At 57.9% G+C, this 25,807-nt stretch overlaps 10 protein-coding genes across 10 annotated transcripts; 5 read left to right on the top strand and 5 right to left on the bottom strand.

Annotated features, from left to right (window-relative positions):
* Positions 1-1,556: 1,556 nt before the first annotated feature.
* On the top strand, positions 1,557-1,956 carry D7B24_009281 (uncharacterized protein; the record flags this gene model as incomplete). Its single annotated transcript, XM_028643356.1, has 2 exons — positions 1,557-1,681; positions 1,737-1,956. The coding sequence occupies 2 exons, from the start codon at positions 1,557-1,559 to the stop codon at positions 1,954-1,956; spliced, it is 345 nt and encodes a 114-aa protein (XP_028493059.1).
* Positions 1,957-3,862: 1,906 nt separating this feature from the next.
* On the top strand, positions 3,863-7,146 carry D7B24_009282 (uncharacterized protein; the record flags this gene model as incomplete). Its single annotated transcript, XM_028643357.1, has 6 exons — positions 3,863-4,091; positions 4,553-4,559; positions 5,294-5,856; positions 5,914-5,982; positions 6,037-6,639; positions 6,716-7,146. 6 exons carry the CDS (start codon positions 3,863-3,865, stop codon positions 7,144-7,146), a joined length of 1,902 nt encoding a protein of 633 aa, XP_028493060.1.
* Positions 7,147-7,329: 183 nt separating this feature from the next.
* Positions 7,330-8,811, bottom strand: D7B24_009283 (uncharacterized protein; the record flags this gene model as incomplete). The annotated part of the gene is made up of 1 exon (XM_028643358.1): positions 7,330-8,811. One exon carries the CDS (start codon positions 8,809-8,811, stop codon positions 7,330-7,332), a length of 1,482 nt encoding a protein of 493 aa, XP_028493061.1.
* A 638-nt stretch (positions 8,812-9,449) lies between these two features.
* D7B24_009284 (uncharacterized protein) lies at positions 9,450-12,852 on the top strand (the record flags this gene model as incomplete). Its single annotated transcript, XM_028643359.1, has 4 exons — positions 9,450-10,231; positions 10,319-10,404; positions 10,975-11,022; positions 11,084-12,852. 4 exons carry the CDS (start codon positions 9,450-9,452, stop codon positions 12,850-12,852), a joined length of 2,685 nt encoding a protein of 894 aa, XP_028493062.1.
* Positions 12,853-13,621: 769 nt separating this feature from the next.
* Positions 13,622-13,963, top strand: D7B24_009285 (uncharacterized protein; the record flags this gene model as incomplete). Its single annotated transcript, XM_028643360.1, has 1 exon — positions 13,622-13,963. The coding sequence occupies one exon, from the start codon at positions 13,622-13,624 to the stop codon at positions 13,961-13,963; it is 342 nt and encodes a 113-aa protein (XP_028493063.1).
* A 371-nt stretch (positions 13,964-14,334) lies between these two features.
* On the bottom strand, positions 14,335-15,402 carry D7B24_009286 (uncharacterized protein; the record flags this gene model as incomplete). The annotated part of the gene is made up of 1 exon (XM_028643361.1): positions 14,335-15,402. The coding sequence occupies one exon, from the start codon at positions 15,400-15,402 to the stop codon at positions 14,335-14,337; it is 1,068 nt and encodes a 355-aa protein (XP_028493064.1).
* A 1,593-nt stretch (positions 15,403-16,995) lies between these two features.
* Positions 16,996-18,817, top strand: D7B24_009287 (uncharacterized protein; the record flags this gene model as incomplete). The annotated part of the gene is made up of 5 exons (XM_028643362.1): positions 16,996-17,365; positions 17,423-18,028; positions 18,080-18,142; positions 18,201-18,405; positions 18,469-18,817. The coding sequence occupies 5 exons, from the start codon at positions 16,996-16,998 to the stop codon at positions 18,815-18,817; spliced, it is 1,593 nt and encodes a 530-aa protein (XP_028493065.1).
* Positions 18,818-19,237: 420 nt separating this feature from the next.
* On the bottom strand, positions 19,238-20,083 carry D7B24_009288 (uncharacterized protein; the record flags this gene model as incomplete). Its single annotated transcript, XM_028643363.1, has 3 exons — positions 19,238-19,285; positions 19,339-19,424; positions 19,477-20,083. The coding sequence occupies 3 exons, from the start codon at positions 20,081-20,083 to the stop codon at positions 19,238-19,240; spliced, it is 741 nt and encodes a 246-aa protein (XP_028493066.1).
* Positions 20,084-22,413: 2,330 nt separating this feature from the next.
* Positions 22,414-23,478, bottom strand: BCS1L (mitochondrial chaperone; the record flags this gene model as incomplete). The annotated part of the gene is made up of 1 exon (XM_028643364.1): positions 22,414-23,478. One exon carries the CDS (start codon positions 23,476-23,478, stop codon positions 22,414-22,416), a length of 1,065 nt encoding a protein of 354 aa, XP_028493067.1.
* A 361-nt stretch (positions 23,479-23,839) lies between these two features.
* D7B24_009290 (uncharacterized protein) lies at positions 23,840-25,252 on the bottom strand (the record flags this gene model as incomplete). Its single annotated transcript, XM_028643365.1, has 1 exon — positions 23,840-25,252. One exon carries the CDS (start codon positions 25,250-25,252, stop codon positions 23,840-23,842), a length of 1,413 nt encoding a protein of 470 aa, XP_028493068.1.
* Positions 25,253-25,807: the final 555 nt, after the last annotated feature.

The raw sequence follows: 25,807 nt of genomic DNA on the forward strand, positions 1-25,807 counted from the left end.
GTGCCACGGTGAATGTAGGTGCGAGGCTGATTCTCGACTAGCTGCATATATCCAGAGTCGAGAGGAAAAAGCAAAAAACTTAAAAAAGAATCTAAATCTCATGGAAGACAAGGCTACGTTCTATTGCAGATTGACCCATAGGGCTCTCAACAGCACGTCCAGATACAGCTTCACCAGAGCACAAGGGCACCGGCTGAGCGCCACCGCTTGACTAAGCGTAAAGCCACTGAGGTGGTTTTCGAATCGATCGTGGGCCTCACTCCCCACCACCTCAGCCCCATCACCTGTCGAGCAGGACCCCCATGACCATGCACAGGCTCGGCTTCGATCCGCCGAGGTGCCTGCATGCACCTGTCCTGCCTGCGTTGGGCCCTGTAGGATTTCGTTTTGGTCAGCCAGCAAGAGCTCATGTCGGCATTTAGCCCATGCCGAGGTCAGGCCGGGATGTTCTGCCATATTCCGGAATCTCTGCCCTCAGCCAGATGCTCTGATGCTCTGGACAGCGAACCCATAAGGTCTGTCGACTTGGTACATGCATCGCAGCTCAACGTTCACCTGGATCACAAGTCCACCTGGATCACAAGCCAGTCGTCTCAGCGGCAAGTGGAGAAGGTAGTGGGGAAAGGCACGGCTCAAAATGGGGCCCAGCACTCGACGATCCTCCGTCATGAAGCATTCCAAGTCGCGGTAGCAGGCACCAGACGATCAAGCTTCAACATGGATCGTGGCAAGTGCTGCTGCTGACAGGGTACGGCTTGCGGGTGTTTCGCGCAACGTGGGCGCTCGAGCGAAACATGCCCAAAATACACTGGCAGGCGATCAGTGAAACTGGCCTTCTCGAATATGGACAGCAGACGCCGCCATGCCAAGATCCAGCTCGCAGAACCCCCTCTCTCGCCGCTTCACGGCCTACATGTACGTCCACGTCGTCGTTGCATCGCTGTGGGTTCATCGTGAGGGCACGAGGGACATGGCCAGGGCGCAGTTGTTCGATTTCAATCTAGTCTGCTGCCGACCTCGACGTCACCTCGGGGCACCGCGTCTCTTTATGGCGCCACGCCGGTGGCCCCCATGGCACCACGCTCCAACGCAGGCAGCACAAAAAAGCAGGACAGGGTCGTGCGGGGCATGCGCTGGTGGTGCTGCGCCAAAGGACACCGAACGAACCGGGGCCAATATCACCCCACGAGCTCCAGACACCTCCAGACACTCCAGACGCCCCACACGCAGCAGGAGACCGAGCGCGTCGGCTTATTGGTGGAACCTCGCACCGTGGTGCCATGGGACGGTGATCCTGACCATAACCGAGACGTTGCCGGCGGCGGCTGTGCCCGTCGTGTGCGCATCATTCGAGGGGGGGAAGGGGGCGTTGTTGGGCATGTCCCTTTCCTTAAGAGGTTGCCTGTCCCCTTCGCGGACAGCTGGCACGAGGCTCGATGGAGGCGTAAAGCTTCATCGAAAAGCAACTTTCGTAACTACAAGCCGAATCTCACGAACACTGTCAAACACTATTGATAACGACAACGGCAACTGCTTGTCACAGCCACCACTCGAACATGAACGCCTTCAGGAACACTATGCGCCGCTCAGCATCCCGGGGGTTCTCCACTGAAGCTCGTGTCCACCCCAACATCCTTCCCTACCTACACAACACGCGCCGAACAAGCATGGTGCCTCGATGGTGAGTCCAGCGTATGCCATCCGCAACGAAACCAGCAGCAGCTAACAAATTGCAGGATTCCGTCGACGATCGCCGTCATCGCCGTCGGCTACGCCGCCAGCAGCTACGCCATGGGCATGAGCCAACGCCGGTCCGCCCGGCTCGCCGAGATGGAGAGACAACAGGCAGAGAGCCGCCTCCGGGCATCGAAATTAATGGACGCCTACGGCGACGGCACCAGCCTCGAGAGCCTTGAACGGGCAGTCGCCCTGTACGAGGCCCAGAACCGGTCATGAAAAGACCTTGACCACGAGCGAGAAACGGAGAGAGCACGACGAATGTGGGGGGGGGGGAGGGAGACATCAGCAGCGTTGATACCATGAGGAGTTTCTTTACGGGCGGCATTCATTGCAAGGCGTTTCTGGCCAGCACACGGCGCTGTGCTTTCACTGCTACCTGGGCTACGGGCAGCTTCGGATATGGGTGGGGGGGGGGGGAAGACGGGGAGGATAGGGCGGCAGTCGGTGCATAAATGTACATCACGATGATATCTAGGGAGCGAAACCCGCGGCGTGGGTCCAGACGGGTCCTCGAAGGCCCGCCAAAATTCCATTTGTTCGTTATTTCATTGCAGTCGTGGCTTACTGTCTTTTTTTTTTTTTTTTTTTTTGTTGAGGTATCGCTCTGGTGCCATTCGCTTCAGTGCACCGCGGACGACGGCCGAGAACTCCACTGCCTGCTCGTTACCATCGGGTGCGAGAAAAGCTCTGCGAAGGCTTCGGGCTTTCGCGGAGATGCAGCCGAAGCCTCGACGAGGGAGACGGCGGCCGCACGGGCTGTGCTTGCGATAGTGAGGGATGGAGTTGAAGCCGTCGTGATTGGGTGCGCACGAGTCCGGAGATGCGGGTTGCGTGGAGCATGCGGGGAGGGTGAGTGCCGAGTCGAGGTAAGTCCGAGACGCAGCTCGGCTCGGGGCATGCTGCTCGGTCGTGCGAGGGAAGCTGATGCGAGGATATCACGTGAGAAGCTGTGTGGCTTGAAGCTTGGGGCGTGCTGAGGCTTAGATCAGAAGGTGAGGAAACACTTGGCGCGTGTTCCAGAGCTTCCACAGGGACCAGAGGGTCGCTTGAACGTCTTAAGCCTCTCGTGCCTGGCGCGGCTGTTGCTTCGTGTCCTGGTGGTAAGCTTGCCCAGCATAAATTAACTCGAGACAAGATGACGGCCGGTCTTCAGGGCCCTTGGGCCAAGGGACCAATGACGTCGATGTTGGGGAGAGATATTGACTTCCAGAGAGCACTGCGATAAGAGATGGTCTAGACCTCAGCCAGACTCTCTTACTGTTTTGCACAGACCACTATGTCGTGGGCCCAGCCACAACCTACGTCAGCGATCAAATCGCCACCAGCCACAATCCTGTTTTCGCTCCTCCCTCTCCTCCATGATAATGATAATCCAGCCAACAGACTTCCTACGCAAGGTCAACCACACAGGGTCCATGCGAACCATGCCCCTACCGCAACCCAGGAGCCGCATGGCAAGCCACGATCCGGGAGGTGGATTTCAGGGGTCCCCCCCCCCTCCCCCCCCCATCCGGTCCGCAAGACCGTGAGGCCAACCTCATGACGACGGCCACCCTCCACTTCGGAGCCAAGCAGCCGGTCCCAGAACCTTCGCGGTGCCGGATCTGTTTAGTGGCCACACGGCGCTCTGCAGTGAATTGCAGTGCGAGCCACAACAGGATGGAGGGGGGAGCAACCAGCCGTGACGTGGGCTCAGGGTCTTGAACCTCTCGGCAGACCCCGTACTACGCGCGTCCTCGCCCATGACATCGGCCAAGTACGGCCGCGCAACCTTCTTCGCAAAGGCGCCCATCGAGAAACACTCTGAGGCGTTGTTGGCCACAACCGCGGATGCTTGCAGGCGGACTCTCTCTGTATGTGCGTCACTGTTACGGGTTCGACGTGTTTGATGTCGTTTGTGATGTAGTACATAAACCCTCCTGTCTCTCCTTCATCGCCCGGTTGCTTCTGGCTCCAGATCATCAGCATCAACAACCAAACAACGAAGACAACACCCGAGTGACAATCAACCACTCCTCATCACTACCAAATCTACACAAGAAACTACCCATTTTCAAGTCACATATTAGACTTGACTACCGCACAACCAACAACACCTACTTCCAACGCAGTCTACCTCAACATGTGCTTCGGAGGCTCTTCTCGACGCAGGACCGGCGGCGGCATGATGGGCGGCGGCATGGGCGGCGGACGCCTGGGTGCTCGGCCCGTCGTCAAGGAGACCCACCACCACCACCACGGCGGCGGCATGGGCGGTGGACGCATGGGCGGAGGTCGCATGGGCGGCGGCGGCATGCTCGGCGGCATGGGCGGTGGTCGTCGCATGGGCGGTGGTGGCATGGGCCGCCGACGTTTCTGAGCGGCTCGCCACATGCACGAATGCACGAATGCACGCACGCACGCACGACACGAATCAATATATCACCAATCGACATGAGCGCATTTTCGACGGCCGAGCGAGATCCATATGAGCGATGGAACATGACGGCATTGGCGTTCTGGAGAGGTGCTGTCATGGCAGGGCCTTTGTTTTGTACCAATATCAATCCATGAAACTATTACATTCAAGCATTCTAGTTGTGATTCGTTATGTGATATTCTCGACCAAAAACCAGGGTTTTGATGTCAGTTGTCAAGAGGTTCAGGGTCCAACCCCTATCACTTCCTGTCCGGCATCTAGCCTGATCACGACCAGAATCACGTTAATAAACCCGGAAAACGGCTTGTGTCCACGACTTGTGCACACAGAATATTGGTGGAAGTACTGGCCTGTGACTGCTATCCTCCCGACACGACACCCACTGATATGCAGCCGTCGTGTGGCGGAACAACTCTCGCGCAAGCTGCAGTAGGCCATGCTACACTCCTTCCTCGCCCCTCACTCTTCACATGACGAGTACGAATACGATTGTCTCACCACGACCCCAAGTGGGACATTGCTGTGCGAAGTTTTGGGCGGCAGTCGGGGCACTTCTTCACCCCGCGTACACCCCCAGGGGCCGTACTGGCAACGATCCTCGATCATCTGCCGGTACATGCGCTCCGTGCGGGTAGATGCAGCGTTCCCATTCGCCGCGGCGCCGGCATCTGCCTGGCCCGGCGCCGATCCGAGCCGTTGACGAGCAGGCCAACGCGGGCTGCAGGCGGCGGGGAAATTGACCAAAGCCCCTCCCTCACTGCAATTTGAGTCATGACGTGGAGACGCTTGGATATAGACTAGTATCGAGTGGTCGAACGTTTCTTCGCTTCGGCGGGACGTTGTCGTTGGAACATGCAGCTGTCGAGCGCCAGTCTGCTTGGCACATGGGCCTGGTCCGATATGCAGAACATCGTTCCTCACGGGATCCTCTTGAACGCCGAGCGAGATGCAACGGGGCGTTCATTCATCCGACTTCTTGTGGCTCCCGTTTGACATGACGTCGAGCGCATGGTGTGTGTGAGGGGCTCACAACGGTCAGACCTTTGGTGACCTGGTCTTGCGTGACTAGCTGCTATAAGTGTCTCAGTGATAAACACGAGGTGATGCCTCAAATTCTCCATTCACCCTCCAAAGGAACCAGCTTCAAGAGAAGCTCTGCGATCAACAACCACAAACCTCCACACCATCAACAAACACGATGGAGTCCTCATCTTCGGCGCCAACACAGCCTCCACTGCTGGGATCATGGGCTGAATCGACCCGGATGGCTCATCTGGACGCCCAGCAGTTGCTCTATCTCGGCCTTGCACTCTTTGTCGCCTTGGCCTCCTGTGTCAGGGCACTTGGGAGCAAAGAAGAAAGCATTCCGTGCTTGAGCCCCTCCAAAAGACCTCTGATCTTCGGCAAAGATCCCGTTGCTTCAAAAAGCTTCATAAAGAACGCCCGAGGGATGTTGGCCGAGGGTCGGAAACGATTCCCAGGCCAGCCTTTCAGGATCACGTCCGACTCGGGCGAGACGACCATTCTCCCGCCCTCGCTCATCAATGACATTCGAAACGAGCCTGGCTTGAGCTTCATCGAGGCCATTTCGGAAACCTTCCATACTCACCTGCCCGGATTCGAACCCTTTGCGACGGGCAACAGGGCCGACTCGCTCATCCAGGTAGTGGTGAGAAAGCAGCTAACCAAGCTTCTCAGTCAGTCCGTCTGCGTCACCTGCCCGAAGCTTTACAATCACTGACTCTGGACGGCAGACCAGGTGACAGAACCACTCTCTGAAGAGACGAGCTTTGCCACAGAGTTGGCCTTTGGCAAGTCAGCAGGTATGCCGTGCGGCCCGCGCGAGTAAGCTGAGAACCAAGACTGACAGGCATCAGAATGGAAAGAGTTTGTTCTGAAAACAGAGATTCTCGACCTCGTAGCCCGTCTGTCTTCGCGCGTCTTTCTCGGCCCCGACGTCGCCCGCAACGAAGACTGGCTCTCCATTACCAAATCGTACACCATCCACGGCTTCCTCGCCGCAGAGCAGCTCCGCAACTACTCGCCCTGGTGGCGCCGCCTCGCCAACCAGTTCCTGCCGGAGTGCAGGCTGGTGCGGCGGCAGCTCGTCGAGGCCCGCGCCATCATCGGGCCCGTGGTCCAGAAGCGGCGGGACGACCGCCAGCAGGCCGTCGACCGGGGTCTGCCGCCGCCGGTGTTTAACGACGCCCTCGACTGGTTCGAGGCCGAGAGCCACGGCAGCGCGTACGACGCCGCCATCTGCCAGCTGTCCCTCTCCACCGCGGCCATCCACACGACGACGGACCTGCTGACCGAGGTCATGTTCAACATTGCCAAGCACCCGGAAATCGTCACCGACTTGCGGCAAGAGATTGTCAGTGTCCTCACGGCAGAGGGCTGGAAGAAGACGGCGCTCTACAACCTCAAGCTCCTCGACAGCGTCGTCAAGGAGTCGCAGCGCATGCGCCCCGTTGGACTAGGTATGGGCACCCCTCTACTCCGGGAGTAGTCTTTGTTGCGCCAGAAAGGACTGACGATGACGACTTTTTTGCCCAGTCTCCATGATGCGCACAGCCACGCGTGACGTGCCCCTCTCGAACGGCATGGTCCTCCGCAAAGGCCAGCGCACCGCCGTCGACATGGCGCAGATGCGCGACCCGAACGTCTACGACGACCCCGATACCTTTGACGCCTATCGCTTCGTCCGCATGCGCGATACGCCGGGCCAGGAGAACCAGGCGCACTTTGTCAGCACGGGCCCGGCGTCGCTGGGCTTCGGCCACGGACAGCACGCGTGCCCGGGGCGGTTCTTCGCCGCCAACGAGGTCAAGGTCGCGCTGTGCCACCTGGTGATGAAATATGAGTGGAGATTGGCCCCGGGCTGCGAACCCAAGGCGGCTGAGTTCGGCTTCTCGTTGGCCGTGGACATGAATGCCAAGGTGTTGATGCGCAGGCGGGAGCCCGAGTTGGATATCGATGCGTTGTAGTCGGAGCACCATGGTGAAGCGTTCACAGATGGGTTGGAAGGGGTGAAGGGCAAATGGGCATTCATTCTATTGCTACAGCAAGAGGCAATCCATGGCTACAGCAAAACATTTAATGACAAGAATACAAACAACTCTACGCTCGCTGCCAAACTCCATCGTGAATCGTATAGGAGGACCGCCCGATCACAGGTCGTACTTGAAGTCCAGCCCCCTGTCGCCCTCCATTCCGTTGCTCGTCGCACCCTCGGCAATCAACTTGTCCTTTTGCTGGTTACGACGCCTCAGAAGCAGCCAGGTTAGGGCGACAAAGATGGCCGCCACGGCCTCGAGTCCCGCGGAGATCGAGTTGCCCACGACGTACCGCGGCGACTGCGACTTGGGGTACAGCTGCCCGGCGACGAGACCGCTGCAGTTGCCAATGCTCGCGAAGATGGGCAGACCGACGGATCGCTTGTAGTCCGGCACGAGGTTGGTCGCGACCCAGGTCATCATGAGACACGAGAAGGAGTAGACGCCCGTGACCAGGATGAACATGGCCACGTAACCGGCCACGCGGTTCGGCGTGCCGATGCAGATAAGGTAGGCGGCAATAACTGGACAGGCGGAGACGAGAAGGAACAGCGCACGCTTCTTGAGACGGTCGGACCAGTAGGCCTGCGTGGCGAGAGAAATGGCGCCGAGGGCGTACACGGGAATGGTCAGGTAGTTGGCCTCGAAGGCGTTGTAGCCAAAGCCGCGAATGAGAGTCGGCAGGAAGGTGCCGTACCCGAAAATGGCGACGCTCGAGGTGAAAAACGCCATGGAAGCAACGTAGATAAAGGGGTCCGACACGGCGAGGCGCACCCACTTCCAGTCAAATTTGTCGTCGCCCTTGTAAATGGCATCGCGCTGCTTGCGACGGCACATGAGGGCCTTTTCGTCTTCATTCAGGAACCAGGCCGTCTCGGGCTTGTTGGGGAAGGACCAGAGACAGCCGCCGCAGATGGCGAGGGAGATGGAACCCTCGATGATGAAGAGCCAGCGCCATGCTTCGAGGCCACGGCGGGTGCCCATGGTCTGGATGGCATACGCAAACATGCCCCCAAAGGCACCCGACGTGGCATTAGCCAGGTTGATGAGCGCAACGCGCTTGGCCGTAGATTCGCGGTCGTAGATGGTGGAGAAGATGAAGGTGAAAGCAGGGGCTACGCCGGCTTCAAACAGCCCAAGGAGCATGCGGCACGCGAGGGCCTGGCCGTAGTTCTGCACGAAGCCCGTGGCAATAGTGGCGATGCACCACCCAAACAAGGCGACAGTGATGACATAGTTGGGGCCGAAACGCTTGACAGCTGTGACCCAAAACACCTCGGTGATGATGTAGGGGACGAAGAAGAGGGTGACGAGGTTGCCAAACTGGTTGTCGACAAGGCCAATGTCCTCTTCAAAGCCAAAGACGCGAGCGTTGCCGAGGTTGGATCTGTCCAGGTAGTTGAGGAGAATGAAGACAAAAGCCTGGGGCAGAACCCATTTGTCAAATTTGCGAAGAACGGCCTTTTCTTCGTCAGGATCGATGAATATCGTCTCGACGACCTGAGGGTTGGCGACGGCGCCAGAGTCGATTGAAGACGCATCGAGGTTGCTGGCCTTTTCGTCGGCTACGACAGTGGTAGACCGTAGCTCGCCCATATCTGCGTCGGCTGCGATGTCGCGGAAGGGTGGCAATTGAGACGGACTCGCTGAAAGCTGATTTCCTGTTAGTCCAAGTGAAGATGTTGTAATGTAGACTGATGAGACTCCAGGCGGCAAAAACAAACGCCGGCGACGACTTTGATTTATGTTTTCTGCATGTTGAAGCTGGGTCGACTCCAAGTGTCCTGAGCACCCGCCTTATCAGCGCCTATTGGGGTTCCCGTTACGAGGCCGGCGATGTCGCAGCTTGGATGGCTTTCCCCGGACCGAGCTTATCTTGGGGCGGGCATGATTTAGCGCGGGGATCCAGGCGTGCCCTAGAGACTCGCGGCGCGCGTGTCGACTCGCCGCGACCCCGACTGTGCAGCCCGCGCGGGCAGGCCCGCGGGCGTTTGTGGATCGGACACGGGCTTGAGGAGCGGCGGCACGGGCCCTGAGCCACGCGCAAACTGATTGACCGTCAGGTGTCGGTGTTGCTACCGATAAGCCTTGGGCCGTCTTAAGTATCTGCCATTCGGCAGTGTCGATTGACGTTGCTCAGCGGACTCACAAATCGCACTCGAACCATTGCTATCAGCTTGCTCATTGTCAGAACGACAGCGAGTCCTGTAATCCAGCAGAGACGCGACCTCGACATGGTCTGCAAGACGCGCAGACCAGCCCGGGTGCTGGTCATCAACCCCAACACGAGCGCCTCCCTTACCAAAAGCTTCGAACCGGTTCTCGCAAGCCTCAGCTTGCCTGACACGACGCTCACATACTGGACGTGTCCGACGGGCCCATCCCTCATCAAAACACAAGCCGACATGTACGAAAGCGCATCACACTGCATACCTCTGCTCCGCGCCATGGCAGACGACTTTGACGGGTTCCTGGGAGCGTGCTACGCTGACCACCCCGTCGTCCGCCTGCTGCAGTCATACGTTGGCAGCAAGCCCGTCGTGGGCATCTTTGACGCGAGCATACTGGCAGCCCTGCAGCTCGTGGGCCCGAGCACGAGGTTCGGCATTGTGACGACGGGTGTGGCGTACGAAGAGCTGCTATCCGAAGGCGTCAGGCACTTGCTGCAACGCGACGAGGAGGTGCTTGCCAAGTTCGGAGGTGTTGCAGCCTCGGGAGTCGGCCTGATGGACCTTCAACCAGGATCGGAAGCCGGCGCTCGAGAGAAGATTATGGGTGCCACGTGCCGACTCTTGACGACAAAAGAAGGCGAGGATAACATCGAGGTCGTTAGTATGGGCGGCGTCATCCTCACGGGGATGGAACGCTGGGTTCACGAAGCCAGCGAGCTCGCATTGGGTGTCGAAGCCGGCAGGAGGATCAAGGTCATCGACCAGCTGCTCGCAGGCATGTTGACGCTCGACGCTCTTCTCCAAGGTAAATCGATACACTCGGTAGACTATAGCCAAGTATTGAGGTGAGTCTGAGCATGCCATGTTGGCAAGTGATGGGTACAGAGCCTTGTCAGGACGTTGAAGACGTTGAAGCTGTCGAGATGGTGAAGCCCCTTCTACCTCAAGGCAGCTGCCTCCATCTCGAGGCAGCTAGATACTGGCAAGAAGGGAGGGGAGGTGGTACGTGCCTTCCGAGGTGAGAGCTGAATCGTGCGAGGGGCCCACCCAACAACCGAATACGGTTAGCAGAAAGGTGGCATTCGACCCGATAAGCATGCTGAGAGACTGTCCCATTGGCTGCGGAGGATCGATTATCAGGACGCTATGTTCAACCCCACAACGAGCACCCATCACATCGGGCCATCGCGACCTCGAACGTCGCTGCCCACATGCCCGTCCCAAAGCTCCGAGCTCGCCCATTGTCTCGTCTTGTTTCTGTGTCATCCATCCGTTCATCATCACCCATCCATCGGCAGCATCGATTCGTGGCCCTCTTTGTATTTGATCCTATTCGCCTTTCCCATCATTCTCAGCTCGGTGTCTGGCCTCACAGCCCTGGAATGCCCTCCCCCGATGGATGTGTCGAGATCGAGGGATCAGCGCCCCTGCGACAATTGCCGACGAAGAAAGATACGCTGCTTGTTTGCCTCCTCTGAAGCGATCAACTGTGTCTTGTGCGAATCGCGTTCGACTGTGTGTACCTACGTTCAAAGCGCGCCTCGGAAGAAACGCCCCCTGTCATCCAACGATGACACCCCACGGGCAGGACAGACGGGCAGCCGGCCCAAGCAGCGGTTGAGGCCCGGATCCAAGGGTACGGTCATCGAGAGGCAACCGAAGAGCGCGAGGATGACCCCCAGACTAAAGCTTCACAGACGACACCGTAGTCAAAGACTATGCGAGTCTCAAGGGCCAGTCCCTCCTCAAGGAGACCCTGGGCCACCAGAACCGCCAGTCTAGTGCCATTATCGGCGCAACAACGGACTTTGACCCTTCTCTGACACACGCCTTGTCATGGAACGCCAAAGGAGAGTGCCCGTCGTTTCAAGCACAGCACATTCTCCGTCGGGCGAATCAAAATGTCCACTTCGTCATGAGGCCCGACACGCAGGATGAAATGGACGCCGAGCTCACAAACCTCGATGCGATTGAAGACTTTGTGTCGCCTCACGGTCCTGAGCTCGTTAACCTGTATTTCCGCATCGTCCACCCGAGCTTCCCCATCCTCCACAAAAAGGTCTTTCTCGAGAAGTACGGTCGCAGCTACCGTGAATTGACGCCGACAGGACTGGGAGCCGTCTACATTATGGCGCTGAACTGGTGGTCCTATAGCCCTGCGCTCTCCAGCATGTCGAAACCGGATGCTCATGTGCTCGAGAGCAAAGTCCTGAAGATGCTGTTCGAGGTCCACAAGAGGCCCAAGATTTCCGACCTTCAAGGCGGTCTCGTCCTCATGCAATCGCCCAACGTGAGCTCGTGGGCCCTCGCCGGCCACCTCATTGCCATGGCCCAGAATCTTGGCATGAACTTTGATTGCAGCGACTGGCAGGTGCCCGACTGGGAACGAGGCGTTCGAAAACGTGTCGCCTGGGCGCTCTTCATGCAGGACAAATGGGGGGCACTGGTGTATGGCCGTGGATCCCTGTTGCGGGCTGACGACTGGGACGTTCAGCCGCTCACGGCATCCGATTTCCCCGAGACGTCCAAGGACGATGATCTCGAAGAAGGCAGCGCCGAGATTGAGAAGGGCAAGCAGACTTTTCTGCACATGGTGTCTCTGACGGAGATTGTTGCTGATATTCTTGACCAATTCTTCACGTTACGTGCCACGCGAAGACGACAAACGATCGAGCAAGTCTTGGAGTCGGCGAAACCACTCCAACTGCGGCTCAAGGCATGGTTGACAGCGCTGCCAACCGACCTCTCGGTCGGTGACACTGTGCCGCGAAAGCTCTCGTCGGTAGGTTATCTCCATTTGGCGTATTACACGGCCGAGATAACCCTGCATCGCGCGATTCTGCGATCCCACTCCATGGCGAGCCCGGCTCCGGACCTATATGCCATCACGCGCCTCGCTGCCAGCACGCGATTCACATCGGCCCTAGATTTTGTCAAGCGCCTCAAGGCCGAGCACCTTCAGAGCTTCTGGTACTTTTCTTCGGGCCTCAGTCTCGCCATCATTGGGCTCTTTGCGGGCATTCTGTGCATGACGAGTCAGGACAAGGAGGGTGCCGAACGGGAGGCGCTTCTCGCGAAGCTCGCCGAATACCGCTGGCTTTTGCGCATCAACAGCACGAGTGCCGAGTTTATGAAATACAGCATCGGCGTGTTGGACGCGAGGAGCCAGCTCATGGAGCAACAGATTCCGCTGCAGGCGGTCCTTCACGCGGCGCAATCGGGCAGGTCAGCCTCGCAGCTTGACCCTGTCGAATACGGTGATGGCGATGACGATTCGCCCTTTACCGACGACCTGTTGCTGTCTCCTAACGATGGCGACGAGATTTGGCAGCAGCAGCAGCAGCAGCAGCAACCGCCGCCGAATGCTTTTGAGCAGCATTACTATGGTTTCGAGGCGTCGGGCCTGGTAGACGCGACGTTATCGTCAAGCGAGACGCATCAATTCTGGATTGATGGCGACGGGTGACGACTGATTCAGCTTCGAAAGATGGTCCTATCTAATGAATGAATGTCCCACTGTGTTTGGCGCTGACGCCTCCATGGGGCCAGTCCGCGATACCCACAACAGGAACTGCTTCTGTGTCGACAACGCGGACGCTCTTGAAAGCGTCTATCGACCGCATGTTTGCCGCGCTGACTTGGCATCGTGACTCAGTGGTGAACATGCGGCATGCAAGCCCGTTGCATTGGCTTGATTGCGATTCCATCTGACTTGGTAGTGTTGCTCCGTCAGCCAACACAATTGTATCCGAGGCTCAAGACGGCCCAACATTGTGCCGTACGGGACCTCCCCACTCTTGCGGTTGATGCCTCGGTCGGCGCGTCGGCGCTTTAGCGCATCTAAGCAACAATAGAATCTGTCCGAAGCTGTCCCGATTTCTAATGCTTCGGATCCGTTCCACCGTGGACATGGTGGGGCGTCTCTTTTAGTGTTACGAGTCGCTGTGAAGCGTGTCCTGGATCAGGCAGTGCATGACATCAGCCAGACTGCGATGACTGATTGGGCCTGCGTGGCTTGGAGTCGTTGATCCCCTCACACAGAAAGGAGGGGTTCTGGTCGTCGTTTAAAGAGGCCGCACGCCCACGACTGACTTTTGGGACAACCACATCTTCTTCACACGATTTTCACAGCCTCACAGGTAGACGCCTATGCCCGGTCGAGCACCACACGGGCGGCACTGACTCGAATCCAGATACCATACTTACACACCTCGGCCTCCCTCCAGTCAATCGCCATGCCTTCCTCCACCCTTACCGTCCTCTACCCTGCCCTTAAGGGCGAGGGTGACAAGTTCGACCTCGACTACTACCTCAGCACCCACATGAAGATTGCCCGCGAGGCCTGGCTGGGCCTCGGCCTGATCAACTACCAGATCATCAACTTCACCTCCGGCGCTGCCGGAGCTGAATCCGCCTTCTCCGTCGCTGCCGTTCTCACCTTTGACTCGGCCGACGGCGCCAAGTCGATCGGCACCGCCGCCGAGACGAAAGCTGTTCTGGCCGATGTGCCCAACTTTACGAACGTGCAGCCCAGCCTGCTGTTCGGCGACGTGCGCGAGCAGTGGAGCAAGCAGTGAGAGTTTACGAGATCGGATCGATGCGGGCTCACCCCAGCTGCGTGTGGTGCGACTACCTTGAATTAATGCCATTTTGATGCCCAAATCCTTTCTCCTAAGCAGTGCAGCTCACCGTGTCCGTGATACTGACGGCTTCGGGCCCACGGCTAATCTGCAGCATCTCTTTCCGACGACGAATGCCCGGCAACTGAGTGAGCTCCCTGCTGCATCTCACCCGAGTGACAAAGGCCGATGACACGCTATAACCGCGACATCCTGTCCCGGCGCTATCGAGTCGAGATTGACGGTTGACACACATGATGCGCACACCGGTGCCCGGCGCTTCCGAGGAGCTCCGTCTCGCGTCAAACCAGGAAGTCCTACGTCCGCAACTACAGAGAAAATTGCTCAACCTGCACGGTCGAATTGTCCTTGAGCGCTCGTCGGATCGCTTCGCAGACCATCAACGCCCCGAGGCCAGCCTGCAGAGTACAGCTGGGGACCTCCCGGCCACGGATGACTCCGACAAAGTGCTCAAGCTGCCGCTCAAGAGGCGTGCCATCCTCCACAGGCATCGTCTCTCGCACCAGCTCGGACGTCCACGATTTGGGGGCTCTGCCGTACGACCAGACGGTCATGTCCGGCACGCTGAGGCTGCCGTCGGTGCCGAGGATGCGGTAAAAGTCCTGGCCCGCCTTGGGTATCATGGGGTTCTCACCCGTCCCGGATTCGAAATTCCAAGGCGATGCGACTGTGTCGGCGAGGACGAAGCTGCCGACGACGCCTGACCGAAAGCGCAGTGTCAATGCCGCGCCTTCGTCGGCCTCGAACCCGCGCTGCGAGAGCGTCTTTTCGGCGTGGACGCTCGTGATGGGCCCGAAGAGGAAGTGCAGCAGGTCGACTTCGTGGACCATGTTGATGAGCACGACGCCGCCGGCCCCCGTCTGGCGCCACGCCGCGGGATGCTGGAAGTACTCGTCCGGCTTGCGGAGGGCCCAGAGCCCGTTGACGGCCATGATCGTCCCTAGCGTGCCGGACGAGACGACCGTCTTGGCAGCGACCATGTAGGGGTTGAACCGGCGGTGGTGCCCGACTAGTGCACGGACGCCCGTGGCGGAGACGTGTCGGACGAGGTCCTTGCCGCTGGTGATGTCTACGCTGACGGGCTTCTCGACGAGGACGTGGACGCCGGCCGAGGCAAGTTCCTTGGCCAGCGGGACGTGCAGGTGGTTCGGCGTGCAGATGATGGCCGCGTCTGGCTTGGCGGGCGAGGCCAGCAGATCAGTGACGCTTTGGTAGTGAGCTGTATCCAGGTCCCTCGCCAACGTAGCGCTGCTCTCGAGCGGGTCGACGATGGCCACGAGCTCCGTGTTGGGGTTCTCCATGACTGTCTGAGCATGACGAGGCCCGATCAGACCGGCGCCGATGACGGCAAAGCGTAGTCTCTTGTCAGATCCCATGGCGAATTCGTATATCGATGATGTGCAGACTCAAGACTCGAATACACTGTGAAGACGCGAAGATCCCTGATTTCTTGTCGAAGCTAGGAATGGAAATGCAGACGAGGGTTGGTTGAAATGGTACTGGCCCTTCCATGACTCCAAAACCAACATTGCCATCAATCCATAATGAACCCTTCACCACGGGCCATATTCTTTATCCCCATGGGGGTGAGGCGAGGCGCTCAGCGAGGGGCGGAGGTGGCGGTTGAGTGTTCTGCCGGGGCGGCACGCAGGAGCCGTGGGCAGTATTCTTGGCAGCATCGCGGGGTCGCATGATTCTGAGCATATGTTTCTCTGAAGGATCGAGACAATACGACAGCGAGCAAGAATGGAAAGGAACAGGTCGTTGGTTTTTGAAGACTGTGTTCAATGAGCCAGCCTCTTCTGTTTCACTCTGTGGGACAGGTCTCTCGCTCCCTGGCCTCACGACTGACTCGCACATCAGCACAGGCCCTGTAGTCTTGGTCGAGATCAGCCCTCACAGAGCCTTCTCGCGGCTCCAGCCAATGCCCAGGAAGGGGATGAGGGGTTACAGTTGATGGGGAAGAGGCTCAACGATGTTCCCTCGAGTACGATGGTCAGACTCCGAATCAGAAGGTTCATGTCAGCATAACCGCGTGAGCCAACGCCATGCGTCATGGCTGACCACTTGCTCGTCAATTGACAGACAGCGGCCACTTCGGACGTTACAGCCAGGCATGCAAGGACACATGGAAGGATGGCAATGGGACGACATGGAACGGGCTTCGCCGGAACTAATCGAGCTGAATGGCCACCCGCAGGACCTTACACGAGCCTGGCCTTTCGAGCTCCCCCACCACGCATGGACGCTCGACCCGCTGACCTGGTTCGGCGGTCCTCCCAAGACCCTGCGCAGGCGTGTGCGTGCGGACACACAGGTTCTTGGCCACAGCAGCTTCGTAGATCTCCCTCGCCTTGGCGGTACAAGTTCGGCCAGGCGAATTTGGTGTGCCAACGAGAAACACACACCACAATGGATGCCGAGCCAGTAACTACCGTGAGCCCCGCTTGGCTGCGAGCCATACTTCCGGGCGGATATTGATCCCAGAGAAGCTTAATTATGTGCTTGACCACGTTCCAGTGGGCTCACTAACGTGTTGCAGCGCCTAGCTTCACGTTTGTCACGCGTGTTTTCGGAATACCCCCAGAAACGCCCACTGAGAATTTTTTCTTGGCTCCGCTGCGCGCCGTCCTACCGAGTCTCGGTTGCTTTCGTTGGTGGGAACGAACGTCTCGCAGCCCAATCGTCGACACGAGTTCTGTCGAAGCCCTTGTCAGCGCGGTGCACTAGCTAGTCAGTCGATGCCACGAGACAAGGTTATCAGATCTAATCAATCGCATCAGAACTCCTCCTGACCGGAGATTGTCAATTCATCGTGTTCGTTGGGGAAAAACCCTTTCAGTGGGACGCGCCATGTGTGAACATAAAGAGTGGAAGGTCCGCCGTCCGAGGAATGAGGGTTGGACATGCGAGCATCTGCCTACTAATTGCAACATCGTCAGCGATTCCTGCGCAACTTCGCTTTCAACATGGCCTCGCCTCAGTCGCCCATGCCCGCCCGGGACGCCGAGCAGTCGGTCGAGACTCCCAGCGTGCGTGATAGCAATGACGAGAAGACACAAGCCACCGCCAATGTCGACGCAGCCTCGTCTGACCATGCGTCAGACGACCTCCAGCCCGTGCCCCTGTCGTGGAAGCTGGCGTCCATTGTCCTTGTCACCATGATCGGTTTTGGCTCGAGGTGGAGTTCCGGCATCACGGGCGCCATGAAGAGCACGATGAAGAAGCAGCTCAAGATCAACAACACGCAGTTTTCTCTTCTCGAGGCCAGCGAGGACTTTATGGTCACAGCCCTCATGCTTCTCAGCGGTCTCGTCACGGACCGCATTGGTGGTGCTGGTAAGGCCTCAAAGAAAGGAACTCCGTATGAACCATGCAGGCGCTGACAATGTCCAGGTGCCATGCTCTACGGCAACGTCATCTTCACTGTCGGCTCCATCCTTGTCGCTGGCGCGGCGCAGACCCGCTCGTACAAGTTCATGATTGTCGGCCGCATCATCAGCGCCCTTGGTGACATTGCGACTCAGGTCGCCCAGTACAAGGTCTTTTCCTCCTGGTTTGCCCCGTCCAACGGTTTCGCTTCGACCCTCGGCTTTGAGCTCGGCGTCGGCAAGCTGGGCGCCTTTGCCGGCAAGTCTTCAGCCAACATCATCGCCAAGAAGACGGGCAATTTTGCCTGGGTCTTCTGGGTCGCCGTGTTCATGAACCTGTTCACCAATGTCGTGACGGGCGTCTTCTACTGGTTCACCAGGGTCGCGCACCGCAGGTACCACGGCGTCAGGGACCCCGCTACCGGCGAGACGCTCGTCGAGAAGAAGAAGAAGATGGACCTGCACAAGGTTGTCGAGCTTCCCTGGAGCTTCTGGTGCATCCTCGCCTTTTCTCTCTTCCAGACGAGCACTGCCAATGTGTTCCTGCAGAACGCCACTGAGCTGGCCGAGCAGCGCTTCGACACGAGCTCCATCACGGCCGGCTGGTACAGCGCCACCACGCAATATGCCGGTATGCACCCTGCAGATGTGTAACGAGTTCGTATGCTCACTCTCTCTGCAGGTTTCTTCATCGCTCCCATCATGGGCGTCGTTATGGATCTATACGGCAACCGCGTGTCCTCCCGTATGTCTCCATCGCTCTTCTTAGCCTCTGGGATCCTCTTTACTGACATATCGCGTAGTCGTCTTCTGCGGCGTTGGCACCTTCACCGCCATGCTGCTCGTCTGCTTCGCCAGCGGCACTTCGGGCACGGCAGCCTCATTTGGTGTCTTTGCCGTCGCCGTGAACTTTGGCCCCGTCACCATCATTGACTGCATTCGCACGACAATGTGGGACAACTCGGTCTTCGGCACCGCCTACGCTCTCAAGGTCACGATGAACAACGCGTGCGTAGCCCCTCGCCCCCCAGCTCCGCGTACACGCACTGTTTGCTAACACGTGCCCCCCAGCATGAACATCATCGTCAGAGTCGTCACGGGTGTCATTCAGGACAACGACAACAACTCGTACGACAAGGTGACGATTGTCTACGTCGTCCTCGCCGGCCTCTCGGTCGTCGTGTCCGCCGTCCTCATCTTCCTCTCGTGGAGGTCCGTCGACATTCGGCACCTGCAGTGGACCAGAAAACACCGCATCGCGCGCGGCGAGGAGCTCAACGAGCGGAACGAGCGCTTCCACCAGGAAATGGGCGCCAAGAACAAGAAGATCTCCAAGATCTGCTTCGGCTCCCTCGTGCTGCTTGTCCTTGGCGGATGGAGTGCGTACTTTTGGGGCGTTGCCACCGGGAACAACAGCTAGACCAGCCTCGTCTGACGATCTCGAACGCAAGACTATGTGATGAATGCTTGAAATGGGGACTACGGCGTATTTATTTCTATAATTAATGAGTTACTTATGCCATGCATGCTTATCAGGGAACAAGAAAAAGGCAAGCACGTGGTTGACTCAAAAGTTCAGCAACACTGTTGTAGCATTAAGAAATTGGGCTTGTAAGCACCATCTTTGTGGCCCGAGAGCCCTATGAAACCATCCTTTATCCTTCAGGGCCGCGTCGGTGCGCACCCTTGCCGTGTGTACCCAGTTACAGTAGATACAGCTATGTAGTATGTTGCCAGTCCGAGATGGGAGAGCCGGCTCACAGAAGCCAGCTTGATATTTGCAGCTCCCACATCAACCCGACAGACTGTCTATGTGTGTTATCCGGGGAACCGGTACCGCTTAGGCGGCGACGCCAACGGGGACCTGGCAGAGGACACCCTGGTTGAGCTGTGATAGGTGGGTTAGAGCGGATCATGAGAGAGAAGAGAGTTGGCACCTACGAGGTTGAGGGTGCAGCACTTGGCGGCCTTGCCAGTGTCGGCGCAGGTCTTCTGGAAGTCCATGGCCGAGGTGGGAGTCTTGGTGGCTGGAAGTAGCGGGTTAGTAATGGTCTGGTGAGCGTCATGTGAGTGACTTACGAGCCTCGCAGTTGAGAGCGAGAAGGCCAAGGACGTTGGTAGCGCAGCAGACGGGGCTCATGCTGAGGCCGGAAGGGCAAGGCGCGTAGTCCTTACCACCGCCGTTGCCTCCGTTGTTGCCTCCGTTGTTGCCACCGTTGTTTCCGCCGTTTCCGCCGTTGTTACCGCCGTTGTTGCCACCGTTGCCTCCGTTGTTGCCATTGCCGCCGTTGTTGCCACCGTTGCCGCCGTTGTTGCCGCCGTTGTTGCCGTTGTTACCGCCGTTGTTACCGCCGTTGTTACCACCATTGCCGCCGTTGTTTCCGTTTCCACCGTTGTTTCCGTTGCCACCGTTGTTGCCGCCGTTGCCTCCGTTGTTACCTCCATTGTTGCCGTTGTTGCCACCGTTGTTGCCGCCGTTGTTGCCATTGCCGCCGTTGTTGCCGCCGTTGTGGCCTCCGTTGTTACCGCCGTTGTGGCCTCCGTTGTGTCCACCGTTGTTACCACCGTTGTGGCCTCCGTTGTGTCCACCGTTGCCACTGTAGGGCGCAGGAGTGTAGGAGTCGGTGGTAGGGAGGGCAGCGGCAAGGCCGACGAAGAGGGCGATGGCGACAGTGGTGAACTTCATTTTGATGGTTGGGGTTGGAGAACGAGGAGGTTCTGAAAGAGTGATTATTAGGAATAGAAGAGAGTGAAGTAAATGATTGGAAGCTGGAGTGTGATGCTGATGAGAAGAGAGCAAAAGACTGATGGAGGGAGACTGCGAGCTCTTGATTTATAGAGAATCTCCATGGCCTCGACATGCTGCCGGCGGCTTCTCGAATGGAGTGACAGAGGGAAGGGCGAGACGCAAGCTCCCTCGATCCGCCGTGATGCTGGCGTGGAGATGCCGCTTGAGCGTCTTGTCTCACGGGAGCGAAGGCCAAGGGAGAAAAAAGCACCGCTGAGGACTGAGGCGAATGTACTTCGTGCATCTAGGGAGGTTCATTTTGAGTTGCTTAACTTGCCTCCGGCGGTGGGGTTTGTCTGGGAACCACCGCCGTCGGGGCAATGTCGCAGGAGTGTTTGTTTGAATCCCATATTGACAAGCCGTGATCAAGGGAGCTCGGAAGCCGTAGGAAGATTCATCATGAAGCATTATGGCCTAGAATTTCGAGGCTCGTGCCATATCGTCGCGAAGCTCAGTCTCTTTGGATTATGAATACCCAGCAGCGTGCAGTACCATGCGCTACCAGCAGTTGTTGCGGCCATTGGCCATCAACCAACGGCCAGCGGTATGCTAATTCAGGACAGAGGCGTCCACATCTGGCGGGTCGGGATGCTTGAGGATGCAGTCTGCAGAAGAAATGACAGGTCAGTCTCCATCTGTTCGCCGGGAAAAGCAATGCTTGTGCTACCAAGCCGCAGCCCCAACCCTTTGGTCTCAAAGCCAAGCTATGCCGTGGGTGCCGTCAACCCAGGGAGAAAAATCATATTGCATTGAGACTCATGTGCCGCGCCGTGTAAGGGCGAAACAAAAGAGGTTGAGTAGGCGTCTGTCGATGGGAACCAGACAGCTCGGCCACGGTCAGAGGCGCCTACGACGCTACTACCATGCAAATCGGAAATGGTATTTCCTTCAACTGGCAGGACTTGCAGGAGTCATGTTCGTGTAACGCCCAGCTGCAAAGATCGAACGCTGTGGGGTCAGGGATGCCTGTCCCAATCAGAGGCGGGTAGCGGTGTCAGTGTCTCATCTCAACATCCCCCGCCGCTCCGTGATTCAAGGTACCGAATAGTGAGTACAACTGAGAGGCGCTAGTGATGGCACCCCTTGATCGTCTCGATTGTTGGAACCTGATTTGTTTGCCATTGTCCGCTTCTCCACGACTAGGCCATGGCTTGTCTTCCGAGGGTCTGGAGAAAATTGCAATCTTGTTCACGCTCTTTCTCCGCCGTGGTTGTCTCACGAAGTGGCACCATTCTAGGCCCAATTTTGCCTCGAATCTTGCCTGCATGGCAGTGTTAGAGGCATCGGAAGTTGTCGCTGGTAACCTCAGTAGCCTGCCGCGTCTCGGAATACAACATCATGGCTGCCATTATGAGGTGAGCATGAAGCTGAAGCGTTCGATAGAGGACCCGGGGTCGGCGAGGCGAGGCAGTCAAGGGAAGCCCCGTATGCGATCAGATGAACCAAAGAGAGCCACCAAATGTGAGGTGCGTCATCATTCGCTTCGGCCTGGAATACCAATTTCCTGGTACAGCGTATGGGATTCGGCAAAAGCAGTCTACCGGTCCATTGCCGGCATCACAAAAGGAAGCACCCAAAGAGGCTTTGGACGGGGTCGAGGCTCTGGGCCACTGTGGGGTATAGCACCCGAGACAAGGTGCTTCTTTTATCTGTCCTCGCAACCGGCCGGCTTGGTCTTCCGGTCCAGCCACGGCAGGCGCGTTGCCGTCTGGGGGTGAGCCGTTCCCGGTGGGGCAGTTGAGGGTCTGTCATGATGCATGTCTCGATGAGTGCGCTGAGCTGAAGCAGCTTGCGTAGCGACACAAGACAACATCAGTACTCCTTTTCAGAGACTTGCACAATGCACAAACAAGCAACGCCGCCTGGTGTGGTCTGGAGGCAATTTGCCCCTATTGAAAAGGTTTACGAGTGCAGCATAGCTTCTGGCCCCTGCATGAGGTTGGGTGCTGACTGGTTCATCACGAGACGGTCAACAACCGCCGAATGTTGCGACCTGCATCGTCCTAGTTGCCACTCCATAGTTTCTGTTGCGACCTGTCTATCATTAGCAAACTGTTGAGCACCAGCAGGGGGCCCGGCCGGGACCTGTATGTACGCGGAGAAGCAAAAGCCTCGTAAGACTCATGCTGGTTGAAATTATTGCTAACGCGCCTTGAAGGTGTTCTGAAAAAAGGACGTGCCTTGAAAGACTCCGAGTCTGGATGGCAGCCGTCAGGCTCGCGACTAAATTACACCACCATACCGCCAACGACGTCGTCAAAGATTTCGTAGTTGCCCTCGTTCCTGGTGTCGAGAACAGCAAACACGACATCCGTCCACCAGCCTCCGGCGAACTCGTTCTCGCCAAGAACCTCACTCCAGCACCTCGCAACCTCACCTGGCGGGTTGTGGAAGGCACCGCATCCCAGCGCCCCGAGAACGAGCAGTCCGTGACTCTTGGCAGCGGCCATGCGAAGACAGAGCCGCATCTTGCCCTTGGTCACGTCCCGGTCTCTGGGATCGGCAAACTCGATGCGCTCCTCGGCCCCCGTGGTTGTTTGCAGCCGGACTTTCTTGGTCGTGGGGTTTCGCAGCGCCGCTATGCTCAAGACGCTCACGACAGGCAACGCGCCAAGACCGTCATCCGGGATGAGTAGATCATGCCCAGAGGCCATGTCCTCGCGGATAATGACCACATCTGGGGAGTAGATGCCCATGAGGGCGTGATCGAAAGGGTAGTATCGCTTGTGCAGAGACAGAAAAAGCGAAGACCGGTAACAGAGGGCCTCTTCTTGCGCTCGCGCACCTTTGAGCCAGCCGCCGCCCGCTCGATAATCTGAGGCGAGGTTCAAGACGGCGACGCGACCGCCATCAGGATGTGCTTCGGCAAGTGCCAGGGCAGCATTAAATGTGTCGGCATTGACGACTCTGATCGTCGCCCGGGGATGTCGCGGGCAGTCGGGCAACTTGAGTGGAGGCAGGGTCGCGAGGTGGAGGGCTTCTGAATTCGAAGCATTGACATGGGGCAGGTGAGGCAGTATGTCGGGGAGGACGGTTCGAGTCTCCTTGGCGACTTCGGCGAGATCTCTATTGCGGCGCGTGCTGTCCGGATTGTGGGCTCTGCGGTCTCGTCCACGGCCACCTCGTCCGAGTCCTCGAGCACGATCCTGGCCGCGAGCAAATCCGCCGCGTGCACCGCGCCAGGTGGATGCGGAGTGTGGTGAGTTCATGTTGTTCTGCTCGTCATCGGGCTGTGGTCTTGGCCGCTGTGATGCGGCTGAGAAAAAGTCGCTGATATTTGTCTGTCGCGACATGATGCAAGAGGCCGAGAAGGAAGTACCTAAGGCGCACTTGCCGACTGATGACACTACTTGATGGTGAAGAAGGTGCGATCCGGGGGCAAGACGAAGCTCGTGAGAGAAGGCGCACCTGACAGCTGGATGGATGTACATGTACGTAGCGGCTTGCTGTTGTTGGATTGGATGATTGAGTCAGACCGGGGTGTAGCGCCAGACCCCACTTCACATGAGTTTGAACAGGCAGCCACCACCATCACACATGATGGCCCGTGAGCATGGTGAGGACCAGAACCGTGAAAAGGGTATCATGAGTCTATGTTGGTGATGATACATATGCTTACAGTTTGCCGCGCGACACACTTGGTCGACAAAGCATTCACGCCCGCGTCTTGATGGCCCCGTCAGGCACGGCATCACCGGGCTCAAACTTCCGGGGGATCAACCCCTCCGCCATCTCAATGGCCCCCTCCATGTCGTTCTTGTTGAATAGGAAGAGGCCCTGGATGGCTGCCGTGCTCGTGTGCCGGTGTCTCGTTTCGTCATCCTGCCCATTGCCAAACAATCCAAGCTCATCGAGCCTGGCAAGGAACCTCTCGCGAGCCGACCCGTCAACGTCGATGTCGCCGTAGAATCGATCCCACATCTGGCTGGCCTGGTGCCTTGACGCCTCGCCAATTCGCATCATCATGTCTACACGCCCTGGTCGAATCAATGCAGGGTCCAAGCGATCGATGTGGTTCGTCGTCAGGAACGCGATTCGCTCCTCTCCCGCTGCCAGGCCATCCAGTGCGTTGAGCAGTCCCGAGAAGGTGACTGTCGCACCGTTGTAGCCGTCCGTGTCGCGCTGTCGCCGGTTGACAAACGCCGCATCTGCATCCTCCAGCAGCAGTATGCTGCGCTTCGGAAGCTTCGTCAGGAGAAAAGCCAGCTTGTCGTCCGTCATGCCCATCTCGCTGAGGTTGACCATGGCCACGCTAAAGTCCAGCTCGCCCGCCAGCGCTTGGATGAACGAGCTTTTGCCACTGCCAGGCGGACCAAACAGGAGATAGCCTCTCCGGTAGGGGATGCCCCGGTCGACGTACCACTGCTGTCGCGTCATAAAGTCCTTGACGTCGTCGACGATGCCTTCCTTGACGCCCTCGTCTAGCACGACCGACGCCAGCGGCCTCTTCTTCCTCGGCTCTCCCAGCGGCGCCCAGTCCATGCCCCTCGCCGAGTACACAATCGTCTTGCCTTCCTGCGCCTTTGCCGCCAGCATGTGCGCCTCGGCGAACACATCTTCAAAGATGTGTCGGTGCGCCCACAGCGCCGTCAGCTGCACGACCTCGTGCGGCTCTCCCGTATTCATGTTCGCCGTGTTGTGCTTCTCGCGGTTGACGGCAATGTACGCGTGCTTGTGCTTGATCACATGGCGTCCGTATCCTGGCTGCAGGAAGAAGTGTGCGGGACCGGGGCCCCCTCCGCTGAGCGCACCGCCTCGGGCGCCCGCCGTGGTCGTCTGCACAGAGAGGTTGTGGATGCGCGTGATGCGCGACGCGACAAAGCCCGGGTTCGGCCGCGGCTGAGAGAGCCAGGCGAGGACCCACGGGTAGGCGGGGTCTTGTTTGCTGATCTCGACATTGACGAGGAGGCGGCGGCGCGCGGCACCCGCGGCGATGAGGACGCCCTTGCGGCCAAACGCGGCTACGGCGCCGATGGACGCGAGCCCGATGCCGCCGGCGAAGAGAGGATTATCGAAGAGTGCATTGATATTGAGGAGGGATGCGGCGTCTGCCGAGGTCGAGGACATGGCGAGGGGGATCGGGATTCGGAAAGGTGCAAGGCAGACGAGAAAGCTGTCGCGATGCCACGCTCGAAATTTCCTTTGCTGGGACCAAACGACATCATGGTAAGGTAAGGTATGTTGACTAATCTCGGTGGGTCGGTGAGACACGGTGAAGTGGAGATTCGGTGAGTCTACCCCTGGATATCTTGAACACGACTATATAACTGAAATGGCTTTGTGGTCAACATGTCGTGGATTGATTTAGAGCGGAAAAAAAATCATTTCTCGTATCTGGGCATCTTTATGTTCAAATACAGTCTTAACGGTAGTCATAAAACAAGCCTCTTCTCCCAGTACCTCTCGTCACAATGTACGAGCTTACTGGCAGGCATCTTTCAATGTATGAGCCTTCCTACGACTGGCATAAAATGCTTAGCGATTAATGGTCCTGTGAACCTGCCATGTTCGATACCTTTTACGGCCCGCGAGGTTTGCCATTCCAAGTGTTTGATTAGTGTGTTGATACACACGCAACAGCAACAAGCGAAGCATGGGCCTTCAAGAATAGTGGCTCAATCA

This window comes from Verticillium nonalfalfae (assembly GCF_003724135.2).
Source record: "Verticillium nonalfalfae strain VnAa140/NRRL 66861 chromosome Unknown scaffold_90, whole genome shotgun sequence".
NCBI lineage: Eukaryota > Fungi > Ascomycota > Sordariomycetes > Glomerellales > Plectosphaerellaceae > Verticillium > Verticillium nonalfalfae.